Here is a 16,972-nt window from a genome sequence, read left to right as displayed (position 1 = left end):
TCTCTGAAGAGCATCCTGTCCAGACCCACCCCTCTACCCTATATTCTCCATGGCTAACCCACCTAACCTTGAGACTATGGGCAATTTAGCATGGCCAATCCATCTAACCTGCACATGTTTGGACTATGGGTGGAAACTAGAACATGAAGAAGAAACCCACACAGACTTGGGAGTATGTGCAAACTCCACACAGATGGTCACCCCAGTCTGGAATTGAGCCCAGGTCCCTGGCGCTCTAAGGCAATAGGAACCACAGTGCCTTTACAAGGGAGCAATACTGCAGATACTGGGAATCTGAAATAGAGTTGTAGAGTCATACAGCATATGACCAGGCCCTTTAACCCACCCTGTCAACCAACCAAACTTCAGTGATCCCATTTAGTTGCACTTCCATAGAACCTATTATCCCCTGACATTTTAAGTGTTCATGGATGCAGATGTTTCTTAAATGTTGTAAGAGTACCTGCTTCCATGACTGTCCAAGGGGGGAAAGTGAGGACTGCAGATGCTGGAGATCAGAGCTGAAATGTGTTGCTGAAAACGTGTTCCTGAAGAAGGGCTCATGCCCGAAATGTCAATTCTCATGCACCTTGGATGCTGCCTGATCTGCTGCGCTTTTCCAGCAACACATTTTCAGCTCCACCACTCTCTCAGTCAATTCCACATTTCTACCAGTCACTGGATGAAAAAATATTTCCTCAGATCCCTTCTAAACACTTACTGCTCACCTCAGATTTATGTATTCTGGTGTTAGACATATCTGTCATGGGTAAAAGACTCTCTCAAGAAACCTTGTGCCTCTCATAATTTCATACACCTCAATCAGATCCTTCATCAGCGTCCTTGGCTCCAAGGAAAACAAACCCAGCCTATCTAATCTCTCTCATAATTTGGGACTTTTCATCCCAGGCAACATCCTAGTGAATCTCTTCTGCAATGTTTCCAGTGCAATCACATCTTTCTGATAATGTGGCAACCAGAACTGCACACAGTATTCCATCTGTGGCCTAAACAATGTTTTATAAAGTTGTAACAGGACTTCTTTGCTCTTAGTATTCTATGTTCTATCTAATGAAGGCAAGCCTGCTGTATGCCTTCTTCACCACCCTCTGTACCTGAGCTGACACCTTCAGGAATCTGTGTGCTTGGTACACCAAGGTCCCCTTGTTCCTCAGTATTCCCTGGAAATTTACCATTCATTATGTAGGTTCTTCCCTCAATAGACGTCCCAAAATGCATCACCTCACACTTATTGGGATCAAATTCCATCTGCCATTGTTCTGCCAATGTACCAGCTGATCAATATCAGACTGTAGCCTGAGACCATTCTCCTCACTATCAACATCCCCGCCAATTCTCATGTCATCGACAAATGTCCTGATTATACTTTCTCCAATCATGTCCAAGTCATGTCCTTTTTTTCATTCATGCCCATCCCATAGGGCAGTAAAGAGTCAGTCACATTACGGTGGGTCTGGAGTTACATGTAGACCACACCAGGTAAGGGTTGCAGATTTCCTTCTGTCAAGCACATTAGAGAACCAGATGGGTCTTTTCCTGATAATCAGTAATGGTTTTATAGTCACCATCTTAATTCCAGATTATTATTAAATTCAAATTCCACCACCTGCTGTTGCAAGATTTGAACATAGGGCCCTGGAACATTACCTGGATCTTTGGATTAATAGTCTAGCCGCTGTCCCCCTACCCCCTAGTTATTTACGTATGTATTGAGTCATCAGCAGAAAGTGAGGCCTACAGATGCCAGAGATCAGGAGTGATCTGATGGAGAGCGTGTGCCTGAAATGTCGATTCTCCTGATGTGCTTTTCCAATGGCACACTCTCGATTCTGAGTTGTTAGTCTACATTAATGACTTGGATCTGAATGGATATGAGCTTTCAGGAAATTTTCAGCAGGTCAGCAATCATCTACAGAGAGAGACATTAACTCTGTTTGTGCTGTCACAGATGCGGTCCATGCTGTTTAGTATTTCTAGTATGTTCTTACAGGTCGCACATTTCTGAAGCTTTGTAGTTACTCATATCGGTAGGATGGTGCAGTTAGATGTGAATTGTTTTGAATGTCTGGTAAACCTGTCAGAAGATCTGGGTTCAAATCTCAGATCAGGACTTAAAGGTAAAGAGGCAGAATTAGGTAATTCAGCCCATCAAGTTTGTTCCAATTTGATGGCCAAGGCAAGTATGATCCACAATGTGACCAGACAGGTTGATGTCAATCCACAAATCTTTCCAGCACACCCTAGTTGCAGCAGTAAGAACGGGAGTGACTTGGGTTCAGTGATCTGATGGAAGGAAATGTGGGAGTCTCTCCCATCATTAGCCACAGCTCCAGATGTTAAAGTGAATGTAAAAGTGCTACAGCAGCTAAGAATCAGAGTGACACATCATCACCACTTCTTTTCTTGCTCCTCAATGTCTGTTTTGGAATGTACCACAAAACAACCAGTTGCCCTTTCCCTCCTTTCTGTTCAGTTAGTATATCTAGATCATTTCACTTTGAAGTCCTCCTTCCAGAGAAAAGACAATAAGACTATAAGACATAGGAGCAGAAATTAGGTCATTCAGCCAATCGAGTCTGCTTTGCCATTCAATCATGGCTGATAAGTTTCCCTTGATACCCTTGATACTCAAGAACCTATCTATCTCAGTCTTAAATATACTCACTGACCTGGCCTCCACAGCTTTCATTGGCAATGAATTCCATTGATTCGCCACTCTCTGGCTGAAGACGTTGCTCCTCATCTTCGTTCAAAAAAAGTTAAAAATCACACAACACCAGGTTATAGTCCAACAGGTTTAATTGGAAGCACACTAGCTTTCGGAGCATCACTCCTTCATCAGGTGGTTGAGGGAGCGTCGCTCCGAAAGCTAGTGTGCTTCTGATTAAATCTGTTGGACTATAACCTGATGTTATGTGATTTTTAACTTTGTGCACCCCAGTCCAACACCGGCATCTCCAAATCATAACTTTGTTCGAAAAGGTATTCTGTTTACTCTAAGGCTGTGCGCTCGGGTCCTCGTCTCTCCTTCCAGGTGGAAACATCTTCCCAACAACTACACTGTCCAGGCCATTCAGTATTCTGTATGTTTCAATTAGATCCCTCTTCATCCTTCTCAACTCCATCGAGTGTAGGCCCAGAGTGCTCAAACATTGCTCATATGTTCAGCTTTTAATTGCTGGGACCATTCTCATGAACGTCCACTGCACACGCGCCAGAGCCAATACATTCTTTCTGAGATTATGGGGCCCAAAACTATACGCAATACTCCAAATGTGATCTGACCAGAGCCTTATAGAGCCTCAGAAGTACATGCCTGCTTTTATATTCAAGTCCTCTCAAAATAAATGCCATCTTTGCATTTGCCTTCCTCACTATTGACTCAACCTGCAAGTTTACCTTGAAAGAATCCTGGACTAGAATTCCCAAGTCTCTTTGCACTTCAGAATTCTGAATTTTCTCCCCATTTTGAAAATAGTCGATGTCTCTATTCTTCCTTCAAAGTGCATGAGCTCACACTTTTCCATGTTGTACTCCATCTGCCACTTCTTTGCCCACTCTCCTAACCTGTCCAAATCCTTCTGCAGCCTCGCCTCCTCCTCAATGCTGCCTGTCCCTCTCCCTATCTTTGTACTGTCTGCAAACGTAGCCAGAATGTTCTCAGTTCCTTCATCTAGATCGTTAATGTAGAAAGCAAAAAATTGTGGTCCCAACACTGACCCTTGCAGAACACCACTTATCACTGGCTGCCATCCTGAGAACGACCCTTTTATCCCCACTCTCTGCTTCACCTTTCCTTGCAATTCTTAATCCTGGGTACAGGCAGTCCCTGGGTTGTAAATAGGCTCTGTTTGGAATCCATTTGCAAGTTATTTGTCGGTCCGCTAGAACTCAATGCAAGACAACATAAAGGAGGCAATTACTAAGTACAGAAAATGTTAATAGTCAGACCTTTAAAATTACTTGATGCTTGCCAGTGTAGCCTCTTGGGGATAGTACTGCATGTTCACAATTGCAGAGTCAGGACATTTAACTTCATTTGAAATTGAGCTGAAAGCATGTGAACGTATGAATTAGGGTCAGGAGTAGGCCATTTGGCTCCTTGAGCCTGCTCTGACATTTGATGTCTTGGAGCAAAGTACCAAATGCATTTTGTTGTGCTCACAATCGCGTAAAGGCTTTCCGCATCAAACTAAAATGTAAAGCTAGAAGTGCAAAATTAGCAGCAAGGTATCAGATTTGAAGCAATGTCAACCCCCAATGAAAGGAGTTCATCAACTCATTTTAAAAGAGCATCTGATTAGAAATGGGACAAAATGTATGTATTGTACATATTGTATGTTTGTAAGGACAAATCCAAATAACTGTGCTTCATTTAGAACTGAAACTGCTAGGAGTTTGGTCATCTTGAAAGCAAGATAACTGTTCAATAACATTAGCTAAACTCAATTGCTGTAGAATTTGGATTTGAAGGGTATAAATCTAAGTCCCACTCCTCTAATCTGGGCTGGCACTCCTGTGGGGTACTGACAGAATGCTGGTTTGTCTCAGTTCACTGTTCATTCCAGCTTTTCTCAGTTTGATTCATTCCCCAGTAGTCAGTCATTGTTGAGAAGTTAATTCCCACTGTTCCACTAGATCACTAACTAGCTCCAGAACACTATGGCCACAAATTTTGACAAAGCTGCTCCCTTGAACATGACCATGAAAGGTTTTCTCTGATTCAGAGGTTTCCTGTATGTATCTTCTGAAACTACAAGAGTGTGTTTTCTCGCTAACATGCACTGATTATCTCCTCAGTGGTATCCTGAATATATAATTTGAAATATGTTGCTTCCAAATGCTAAAGCCATTACTAAGGAAATTTTGAAGGCATTTAAATTATTGATATTGTCATGTTGGTAGTCATTTTGAATTTGCAGCCTTCAGAAAACAGAATATGTTGCACATCCTTGCACATGTTGACTTGGACAACTCATTAACTGTTTTTCTCTCTGTCAGTTCCACCTTTCATCCAGCCTTTTGAATTTCCAAGATTCTCCATTGGGCAGCGCGTCTTCATCCCCTGTGTGGTCATCTCAGGGGACCTGCCAATCAGAATCACCTGGCAGAAAGATGGTTGTCCAATCCCTGCAAGCCTGGGGGTCACCATTGACAAAATTGACTTCACCAGCTCCTTGAGGATCTCTAACCTCTCCCTGATGCACAATGGGAACTACACGTGCATTGCCAGCAACGATGCAGCAGCAGTGGAACACCAGAGTCAGCTGATTGTCCGAGGTAATGCACAATGCTGCAGCCCTGCATCAAGAGGCGCCAAGTTAGATGACCAAAACAGCAACCAAGCTGATATTCTGATTTACACTGAGCACGATATGTATTGTGAATCCGACCGTCACACTACAGGGTACATGAAAGGGCTGGTGTTCTGACCTCCAACAGGTCTTCTCACACAGCTTTACTCCAGCCCAGAGTAGGGGCAGAGATTAAATTTATGAAACAACGGATATTTAAAACAGCCCCCAGCTCTCTCCATGTTGCTGACGATCCTCCTCCTTGGAACTATTCTGTCACTGTTTTGCAGCACCATTCTCAAAAGGGTTCACAGACTTCGTAGACTGTAGTGCACAGAATGGCAGGAATTCTGGAACCCACTGAGGTAGAAGCCAAAGGTGGATGGGAACCAAAAAGTACCAGTGCCTGATGAAAAACCAGTTTCCTGACATCTGTCCCAGTGCTGGCTATTTTCAGGCAGTGAGGTTCAGAAATGGCAGGGCTCATTAAAAGCCTTGTTAATAGTAGATAAAGGAAGCTCCATGGAGGTTTCCATTCAGTTTCCGACCTTGGGACACAATATTGGGGCAGACAGTTCAACCATCTGGAGGCAAGTGCCTGGGGAGCCAGTACTCCAGAGGTACAGTCAACCTGGGCAGAAACGCAGCCCTGAAATCATAGAATCCCTACAGTATGGAAACAGGCCATTTGGCCCATCAAGGCCACATTGACCCCTCTGAAGAGTAACCCAACCAGTCCCATTCCCCTACCCTACTACTCTACATTTACCCCTGACCAATGCACCTACATATTCTTGGACACTATGGGCAATTTAGCACGACCAATTCCCCAAACCTGCACACCTTTGGACTGGGGGAGGAAACTAGAGCACTCAGAGGAAACTCGCACAGACACGGGGAGAGTGTGCAAACTCCATACAGACAGTCACACAAGGCTGGAATCGAACTTGTGTCTCTGGCGCTGTGAGGCAGCAGTGCTAACCATTGAGCCACTGTACCATCCTGTACAGAGATTCTCAGCAGCCCCAGTCTATGCCCCTTTCACTCCTACAGCGGTGATCTGGATGCCTTTCCTATTTTGTAAGTAAACACATCAGAACCACGCTAGGTCCTCCATATTCCATTGGCTCTCAGTCATTTGCAGTTTACTGGTTGCTTTATTAAAGGTACAAGGCCTCTGATTGGATGTTTTTGAGAACCCGCCTGCTGCCTTTCATTGGACAATGAACCCATCTCTGTTCAAATTAAGGGTGATGGGAGACGAGGGGTGTGTGCCTGGTCAAAATTCAAAATCCCGCTCCCCATTGATGTACATGACCCAGAAACAGTCTCAGCTGTTTCATACCAGGATGTGAATTAGGAACAGGAGCCTGCTGGGCCTTGCCTTCCATTTGGTGGATCATTGATGATCTCATAACCCCACATTCCCACTGGCCCTGGTTTAACAGGGAATAAGGAGGACCGTAGGAGCCATGAAATGTCTTTGGCTAACAGGAATAAGGAAAATCTCAAGGTGTTTTATGGATTAAGGAAAGTTTTAGATATTTTATACATATATTAGGAACAAAAAGGTTGCTCAGGAGAGGGTAGGTCACTCAAAGACAAAGGAGGGAATTTGTACATGGTGACAGAGGACTGGTTGAATTCCTTAATAAGTACTTCACACTGGTATTCATCGAGGAGAATCACATGATGGATTATGAGTCTAGAGAGGGTTATGCTGATATTCTAAGAAATGTCAATATAAAAAAGGAGAACTTTTGGGTATTTAGATAAATCCCCAGGACCGAATGGGATCTATCCCAGAATACTGAGGGAGGTCGGTGAGGAAATTGATGGGGCCTTGTGTGAAATCTTTATATCCCCTTTGGTCACAAGAGAGGTTTCAAAGGACTGGAAAATGGTCAGTGTTGTTTCTTTGTTTAAGAAAGGCAACAGAGATAATCTGGGAAATTGCAGGTCTATGCGCCTTACATCAATGGTAGGGAAATTATTGGAGAAGATTATTAGAGATAGAATTTACTTATGTTTGGAAAGATATGGACTTATTAGTGATAGGCAGCATGGCTTTGTGTGGGGAAAGTTGTTTCTTACACACCTTAATGACTTTTTTTGAGGAAGTAACAAAGATGATTGATGAGGTCAGGACAATAGATGTCAATATGGACTTTAGCAAAGTCTTTGACAAGGTCCCTTACGGCAGGCTGATACAGATGATAGTCACATGGGATCTGCGGTGGCCTGGTCAGATAGTTAGGTCATAAAAGACAGGGAGTAGAAGTGGGAAGAGTGCTTTTCTGACTGAAGATCTGTGACCAGTGGTGTTCCTCAGGGATCAGTGTTGGGACATCTGTTGCTTGTAGTATGCATAAATCATTTGGAGGAGAATGCAGATGGTCAGATTAGTAAGTTTGGAAATGCCACAAAGACTGGGGGAGGTGCAGACAGTGAGGAAGATTGCCAGAGGATACAGCAGATCATACATAGGCTGGAAACTTGGGCGAAGCAATGCAGGTGGATTTTAATCCAGACCACTCTGAGTCATAGAGTTATAGAGTCATACAGCACAGAAACAGACCCTTCGGTCCAACCAGTCCATGCCAAAAGTAAGCCCAAAATAAACTAGTCCCACAAGCCTGCTCCTGGCCCATGTCCCTCCAAAATTTTTCTATTCTTGTATCCATCCAAACGTCTTTTAAATGTTGTAATTGTACCTGTATCGACCACTTCCTCAGCAAGTACATTCCACACTCGAACCACAATCTGTGTAAAACATTTGCCTCTTATGTCTTTTTTTAAATCTCTCACACCTTAAAAATGTGCCCCCTAGTCCTGAAAAACCCCATTCCAAGGGAAAAAACAACGACCGTAAACTCAATCTAGACCTCTCATTATTTAATAACTTCTATCAGGTCACCTCTCAACCCGCTATGCTCCAGTGAGAAAAGCCCCAGCCCAACCAGCCTTTCTTTGAAATGGGTGATGCAGTTTGGAGAATCTAATGCAGGAGGGCAGTATACAGTAAATGGCAGAACCCTTAACAGTTTAACGTGCAGAGAGATCTAGGTGTATATGTCCACACTTCCCTGAAAGTAGCAACACAAGGGGATAAGATAATCAAGAAGGCATATGGCCTACTTGTCTTCATTGGTCGAGGCAGAGAGTATTAAAATTGACAATTTATATTGCAGCTGTACAGAATTTTAGTTAGGCCACGTTTAGAATATTGTGCACATTATTCATTGCCACATTACCAGAAGGACGTGGAGGCTTTGGAGATGGTACAGAAGGGGTTTTCAGGGATCTTGTCTGAACTGAAGAGCGTTAGCTCTAAGGAGGTTTGTTTTTACTGAATGTTGGAGGCTCAGAGGGGTGACCTGATAGAAGTTTACAAAATTATAAGAGGCAAGAATAGAAATATCAATTACAAGGGGACATAGGTTTAAGGGTAAGTTTAAAAGAGATGTGAGAGGCAAGTTCTTTTTTACACAGAGATTGGTAAGTGCTTGGAGTGTGCTACCAGAGTTGATGGTAGAAGCAGATACAATAGCAATGTTTAACAGGCATTTTGACAGATATATGAGTAAGCAGGGAATACAGGGATATTGACAATGTAGAAACTAAAGGATTTTAGATTAGGAAGTCTTCATGTGTCAGTGGAAGCTTAGTGGGCTGAAGGGCCTGATCCTGTGTTGTACTATTCTTTATTCTTCGATAACATTACACTTTCTTGATATCAAGATTCTGATTTCCTCTACGTGAATAATATTCGAAGTCTCTGCTTCCATTTACTTCGAAGGAAGAGAATTCCAAAGACTAATGACCTTTTGTGAGAATGAGTTCACCTCCTCTCCTGTTTTAAATGGACAACCCCTCATTCTTAAATAGTGACCCCTCAAGTGGAAAAATCCTTTCCACGTCCACCCTGCAAAGACCCCTCAAGATGTTAAATTGCTCAATCAAATCACCTCAAGCTCCCCTGAATTCCCATGGATATAAATCTAGACTTGTCCAGCCTTTCCTCATGGTGTCCTGGTCATTCTAGATTTTCTGAATGGCTCCCAAATTATTAACATCCTTCCTTGAGTCAGAAGACCAATGCTCTCAAGTTGCCCAAACTAAATGCGAAATATGAAAACACAAGAAATCGGAACAGGAGCAGGCTTTTCAGCTCCTCAAGCCTGCTTCACCATTCAACAAGATCATTGGCTGATCTGCCCCAAGCCACAACTACTATTTCATGTCAGGTGAACATAGATACTCTCCGACATTTCAAAAATCTACCCACATCCTCTTTAAATCTTTTCAGTGACCTAGCCTCCAAAACTCTGGAGAATCCCAGACGCTCACTATCCTCTGAGGGAAGAAATTCCTTCGCAGCTCAGTTTTTAATGCGTGTCCTCATATTCGGTAACTATTTTCCTTCATTTGAGACTCCCCCAGAAGTGAAAACATCTCCTCGATATCTACCCTCTAACACCCCTTCAGATTTTAAATACCCCAGTTCAAACTGAACAGAGTTTTTTTGGTTCATCATGGTTTCCTTACTGTTATGATGAATGGCTGATTAAATGCTTTCTCAACTGGCCCTGCCATTTTCAACAGTTTGTGCCTGTGTAAATTCCAGGTCTCTCTGTCCCCTGCACCCTCTGATTTGTGTCCTCTGGCAGAATTTTACAGGTGGTTTCTTCTACCCCTCCACCCTAGAGGGAACAGGTTCTCTGTTGCGCTGGTTGACTGCAGACAGTACTTCTGTCCCTTATTCCACAGCAATAGGCACCACCTCAGAGAGCTCGTGACCAACAGCTGAGACTCCAGGCCTTGGAGTGTACGCCTTGCAGGAGCAGGCAAATATCAGGGAAGAGGTGAGAGTGGAGTGACCAATCACAGAATCCCTCCAGTGTGAAAACAGGTCCTTCGGCCCAACAAGTTCACACCGATCCTCCGAAGAGTAACCCACCCGCACCCATTCTCCTACCCTATTATCCTCCATTTACCCCTGACTGACGCCCCTAAGCTACACGTTCCTGAACACAATAGGCAATTTAGCACGGCCAATTCACCTAACTTGCACATCTTTGGATTGTGGGAGGAAACCGGAGCACCTGGAGGAACCCCATAGGGAGAACATGAAAACTCCACACAGACAGTTGCCTGAGGCTGGAATCGAATCCACGTTCCTGGCACTGTGAGGCCGCAGTGCTAACCACTGAGCCACTGGGCCAAGGTGGAGATGGGGGTATTTATGCAGAGACCAGCAAGAGGGAATACTCATGAGAAGGGTTATAACTTAATGAGTTGAAAAAAAGCTGTTGATGGAAGCTCATACCCACCTCTGTTTCCTCCCCCCCAAATCTTCCTCCCCCCTCCAGATTCATTGTCTTCTTCTCTGTCCTATGAGTCTATTATGGCAACTTTGGGGTTCATCAAAGAATGGAAAAGCAGTTGACTTCAGCCTTGGCAACAGTCAGAGGATTATAGAATTGTTACAGAGGTCCCACTGTATCTGCACTGGCTCCCTGAACATTTTGACATTGTGCCAATCTCCTGTTTTTTTCCACATAACCCCCTGCATTGTTTCTATTTAAAAAGGAATCATCCAATGCCCTCTTGAATGCTCCCATTGAACCTGCCTCAATTGCACTTTCAGACAGTGTGCTCCATGCTCTCACGACTTGTGTGAGAAGTTTTCCTCAGCTTGCAATTGTTTAATTTGTAAAGCACTTTAAAATGTTGCCCTTTGATCCTTTTATGAGTGGAAACAGTTTCTGTCTAGCTATTCCAAAACTGTCATGATTTTGAAATCTACCACATTTCTTCTCAGTCTACCCCTCTCCAAGGGAAAGAATCTCAGCATCTCTATCTATTTTCATCACTAAAGTTCCTCATTCCTGGAACCATTCTCATCAATCTTTTCTGCATTCTCTCCAGAGTGTTGGCATCCTTCCTAAACAGTGGGGTCCAGAAGTGCCCAGCCAATGCTGCAGCTGAGACACACCCTGCTCTTCTACTCTATCCCACTATTATTAAAGCCCAGAATGTAATATGTTTATTCACAGTTCTGCTTACCTGTCCTGCCAACCTTTAATGACTTATGACTTATTTACATGTATACCATGTCTCTATGCTCCTCCACACCCACTAGAATATACTCTTTGTTTTATACTGCTTTCTTCATGTTCTTTACATCAACATGTATCATCTCACACTTCTCTGCATCAAACTTCATCTGACACCTATGTACCCACTGTCCAGCTAATCAATATCATCTTGAAATTCTCCACTGCTCACAATTTATAATTCACCCAGGTTTTTTGTCATCCACAAACTTTGAAATTGTCCCCAGTTCACCAAGATCCAGATCATTTATGTATATCAGAAAAAACAAGGATCTCAATGACAATCCTTGGGGAACTCCTCAACTTATTTGAGCATAAAAATACCCATTAAACCATTGCTCCCTACTTCCTATCTTTCAGCCAATTCTATATCAATGTTGCTACTGCCCCTTTTGTTCAATGTACTGTATTTTTCCTCATGTCTTCTATGTGGTATCATATCAAACCTCATCTGGAAATCTGTTTACAACACATGAACAACCCTCATCAACTCTCTCAAAAGACTCCAGCAAGTTAGCTGAGCAATTTTCTGACATTGAATTCATGCTCATTGTGTTGAATTAACCCAGATGTTGCCAAGTGACTATTAATTATAATTGTTTCTGGAGATTGCCCCATTACCAAAATTAAAATAGCTGGTCAGTAACAGCTGGACATACCTGAAAAGTGTTTTGAACAAGCATATGACGTTTGCAATTCTCCAGTCCTCCAGCACCATTCCCCAAACCAGGGAAGGCTAAGAGATTATTGCCAATTCTTCTGCAATTTCCAATCTCACTTCATTCAATGCCTCAGTGATTTGAAGTACTGACAGCTTATCGAACACCTCTCCCTTATGAATTTTAAACCCTTCGAATGACTAGCCTGCCCCATAGGTGAAGACAGATGCAAAATATTCATTTAACATGTCAGCCATGTCTCTTGATTCAATGTACAAATCCCCAATCAGCCTTATATTGCTACTCTTTTACTATTGTTGTGCTTAGAGAAGACTTTGGGATTTCCTGCTAGTCTTTTTTTAATAATGCCTCTTTGCTGCTCTCATTGGCTTTTCATCTTGCTGTGCTGCCCCCCCCCCCACCTCCCCCCATTGAACCTACTGTCTTCAGCTTTCTTTTCAGTTACATTTAGTACCCAACACCTATAACAAGTACACTTTAGTCTTCTTCAATTTCTATCTCCTTTGTCACCCAGGGAGCTGTAGTTTTGTCATCCTACCTTGCCCTTTTGAGGGAAAATACTTTAACAATGCCTGAAACATCACTGCTTTGAAAGTAGCCCATTGTTCAGCTGCCGTTTGTCCAACTAACTTATTTTTGCAGTCTATCTTGCCTCATTGAAGTCTGCTGTCATCCAGCTTACTTTTCCTACTCTGCAGAGACCAATATATTGATCCACCATCATCCTGAACCTTATAATCATTGTCTCCTAAATGTTCCCCCACTGTCACTTGATCTGCTTGGCTCATCTCATTATCAAGAGCCAGATCTAGCTTTCTTTTGCCTCCTTTCTTGTTGGACTGGACACAGATTGCTGTAGGAAACTTTGCTGAACACAATCTAGAAAAACATACTCTTCGCTGTCCCTCACACTAACACTATCCTAGTCTATATACCAATTATTAAAGTTCTTGGTTATAACTGCTGCATGCTGTTTATACCCTTCTGTAATTTCCCTTAATATTTGTTCTTGCAGATCCCTCACACAAATTGGTTGTCTATCGATTACACTAAACAATGTTAAAAGTCACACAACACCAGGTTATAGTCAAACAGCTTTATTTGGAAGCACTAACTTTCGGAGCGTTGCTCCTTCATCAGGTGATTGTGGAGCATCTTATTCTCCACACCACCTGATGAAGGAGCAGCGCTCCAAAAGCTAGAGCTTCCAAATAAACCTGTTGGACTATAACTTGGTGGTGTGTGATTTTTAACTTTGTACACCCCAGTCCAACACCGGCTCCTCCAAATCATGACTAAACAATATAATTGTACATGTTTTAGTGCTTAGCTCCAGCTGCACCGTCTCTGTCCTCTACCCCTCTTCTCCAGTACAGTGATACTCTCCAAAACAAATAAAATCACCCCTCCTTTTTATCTTTTCTGAGTGCCTTGTAATCAGGAGGTTTTTTTTTATCTTCTATATCTGCTCTTCCCTCAAATAAAGTCTCTGTTATCACCATATGACTGTATTCCCATATGGTGAATTGTGCCTGTAATTCGCCAAAGTCAGAAACTATATGCTGTGTGCGGAGGCTCTTGTGGTGCTGTGTGAGTGGGATTGTCCCTGTCTTTGACTCAAGCAGCCTAGGTTCAAGTCCCACTTGCTCCAGATGTGTGTCATTGCAAATCTGAAGAGGTTGTCTATAAAATATCTACTGAGTACATTCATAAACATGCAGTGAATGCATTTCATTGCTTTCTCCTTTACTCCAACTTCAGATAATAACTTACAATTCTGTATTTCCGTGCTATCTGCCTTTCCCAGCATGCTGGCAAAATTTCTTAATGCTCTCACCTCGTTTCCATATCTCTGCTAAATTACTTTAAACATTCCCCGATAGCACTTGTTAAACAGCTCTCATCTGGCTTGTACTGGTGGCATCTTCCCCACAGTCAGTCCCAGGAATCTAAAGCCTTTTTTCAAGCACATATTCTTTCCAGCCATGTATTCAACTTCCTTACCTGTTTATTTCAGTGCTTTATTGCATGTGGCATTGGAAGTAATCTGGGGATTACTACTTTAGAGGTGTTGCTTGGTAATTTTCTACGTAGTTTCCTAAGCTGGACTACATTCACCTTCCCACTGACTCTGTTAGTACCAATGACCTTGGACAGTTCACTCTCCCCATTAGAATACCCTGCAGCTGTTGTGTGGCATTCAGCACCAGGAACAGTACACGCAATCTCGGAGTCACAAGACATAGAAATGGCTGTCTGGTCTTCTAAATAAAGAATCCTGTATCAGTACTGCCCTTCCATTCTTCAGACCCCTCTCATGTGTGTCTGGGTCTCCTGTGGTGCCTGAGGCTTGGCCTTTGTACTTCTCTGACAATCCATCTCCCTCACCGATATCCAGAATGAAAATCAATGAGTGAGTGGTACCTCTGGGAACTCCAGCACTACCTACCAATTTTTCGTGAACTACCTAGTGGCTATTAATTCTCTATCTGTCTGTTTTCCTTGAACTCACAGTGTGCCAACCTCCCTGAATGTGCTATCCATGGAGGTCCCTGCATCATGGACAGTCCCTAGCTCAGTGATTCTGAGCTGTAAACCCCAGAGCTCAAGCTAATGCAACCGCAGTCACTTCTTGCACATGGGCTGTTGTACATCATGTGAAGTGTCCACGACTTGCCACAAAGCGACTATTCTCCTTGGCCAAATTGCCCTACCATATCTCAGACTTAAACTTTTAAGTTACTTTACTTTAACTTAGTATTAACTATAAACTGGAATTTAATTAAAAGTAGAAATGCTTCATCTTTACTCACAAATCAGCTCCCTCTCTCCTGCGCCTATAAATTCTTATCTTCCCTGCGCTAATTTAGAAATTTACATTTTCAAGTGGGGTCTTGCTGCAATGGTCTGAGTGACACTGTGCATTGACGGGAAATCTGTTGGGATTCCTATTCCTGCTTGCTCTTTATGAGGCTTGTGTCTGCTCAAGTATGCGCAGGATCGGATTTAATTACAGCCTCTAGTTCCTTGGTCGTGTTGTTGTTAATGCTTCCTTTTGGAGAATGTGCACAGATCATTTGGGCGAAGTAGCTAAGAGCTGATACTGCTCAAGGAAATGTGTCCTCACTTGAAATGATATCCTAGAATAAAGAGACCTCATTGTGAATGTCTGTTGGTGGATTTCAATTTGATATTAATCGCTATTTACAATGTCTGTTTCTTTCAGTTCCTCCTCGATTTGTGGTGCAACCCACTGATCAGGATGGTATTTATGGGAAAGCTGTCATACTGAACTGCTCTGCAGAAGGTTACCCTGTCCCAACCATCGTATGGAAATACTCCAAAGGTATCATTTCAAACCCAGATCAAAGCTAAATGTACCTTTTTTTTAATGCTGGTAACATTATTTTCTGTTATGTTAATTTATATTGATCTGTGATGGTAAAATATGAAAAGCGGGATTGGTATGTGCACTGAATTATATGGCTTCTGAGCTGGATTTGTGTTCAACCTGAAATAATAGGATGAAAGCCCCTTCCATTGACTTCTGCTGTGAAGTGAGTTTGGGCTGTCTCCAATAATAAAAATAGAGACCCCTGGAAATTCTCAGCAAGGCAAGCAATATCTATGGAGAGAGAGAAAAGCAGAATTAATATTTCACGTCAATAATCCTTCATTTGACTCTGGACAATCTGAGTCTTTGTGCTAGCAGCTTGGTCCTCAGCCCCAACTTGGCCTCGTTTGGCACTGAGTTAGTAATATTATTCAGAAAGCCCACAGCACAGTTCAAATTGGAAATTCAAGAACAGTCACATGTTACAGGAACTTGAGGCTGAGGTTTGTTATTGGGACAGCGTGCAGGGAGATTGACCTGATATTGCCATCCCAATGTGACATGAGGTTTAAACAGTTCTTGGAATAGGTAGGGGAGTGAAGATAGAATTGTTTAAGGAACACCAACATTTTTTAAAAAAATTCATGATAGTGAGCATCACTGGTTGGACCAGCATTTCTTGCCCATCCCTAGTTACCCTGAAGAAGTGCTGGTGAGCTGCCTTGTTGAACCTCTGCAGTCCGTTTGGTTTGGAAGGATCCACAATGCTGTTCGGGAGTGAGGACAAGGGTTTTGACTCAGTGACAGTGAAGGAATGGCTTGACAGTGTGTCTGCTGCCTTGTCCTTCTAAATGGCAGTGGTTGTTGGATTTGGAAGGAGCTGTCTAAAAAGCTGTGGTAAATTTGTACAGTGCATCTTGGAGGTAATACACATGGCAGCTACTGTGCATTGATAGTTGAGGGAATGATTATCTGAAGATGAGGTGCCAATCAATGGATTGCTTTGACTAGGATGTTGCGAAACTTCTGAAGTGTTTTTGAAGATGCACTCATCCAGAAACTAGGGCGTATTCCATCACACTCTTAACTTGTGCCTTGTTGATGATGGGCAGGCTTTGGGGAGTCAGGAGGTGACTTACTCGCTGCAAAATTCCTGGCCTCTGACCTGCTCTTGTAGCCACAGTAGAGGCATGGCCAATCCAATGCAATTTCCTTTCAATGGTAAACCCATTACCTCCACCTAGATGTTGATATTGGAGTATTTGGATGCAGATTTGCTTGCTGAGCTGGAAGGTTCATTTCCAGACGTTTCATCACCCTACTAAGTAACAGAACCTCAACCTGAGCGACAAACTTCTCAAAATTGGGTATTCAATGACAGTCGATGCCACTGAATATCAATAGCCAATAATTAGATTGTCTCTTGGTGGTTTAGTCATTGCCTGGCATTTGTGTGGTATGAATGGTACTGAGTACTTGTCAGCTCATACCTCAACATTGTCCAGACTGATGCATTTCCACACA

The 16,972-nt window shown here is 42.8% G+C and overlaps 1 protein-coding gene across 2 annotated transcripts in view; it reads left to right on the top strand.

Moving 5' to 3' along the window:
* Nucleotides 1-16,972, top strand: part of LOC140486476 (cell adhesion molecule DSCAM) — a 693,577-nt gene that overhangs the window by 435,038 nt on the left and 241,567 nt on the right. For both annotated transcript variants that reach the window (XM_072585696.1, XM_072585695.1), the window contains 2 exons: nucleotides 5,023-5,301; nucleotides 15,341-15,460. In XM_072585696.1, coding sequence (XP_072441797.1) covers nucleotides 5,023-5,301; nucleotides 15,341-15,460 — 399 coding nt within the window. The remainder of the gene's footprint in view (nucleotides 1-5,022; nucleotides 5,302-15,340; nucleotides 15,461-16,972) is intronic.

This window comes from Chiloscyllium punctatum, chromosome 15, assembly GCF_047496795.1.
Source record: "Chiloscyllium punctatum isolate Juve2018m chromosome 15, sChiPun1.3, whole genome shotgun sequence".
Taxonomy (NCBI): domain Eukaryota; kingdom Metazoa; phylum Chordata; class Chondrichthyes; order Orectolobiformes; family Hemiscylliidae; genus Chiloscyllium; species Chiloscyllium punctatum.
The sequence above is the reverse complement of the archived record's forward strand: the minus strand, read 5'-3'. Positions and strand labels throughout refer to the sequence as shown.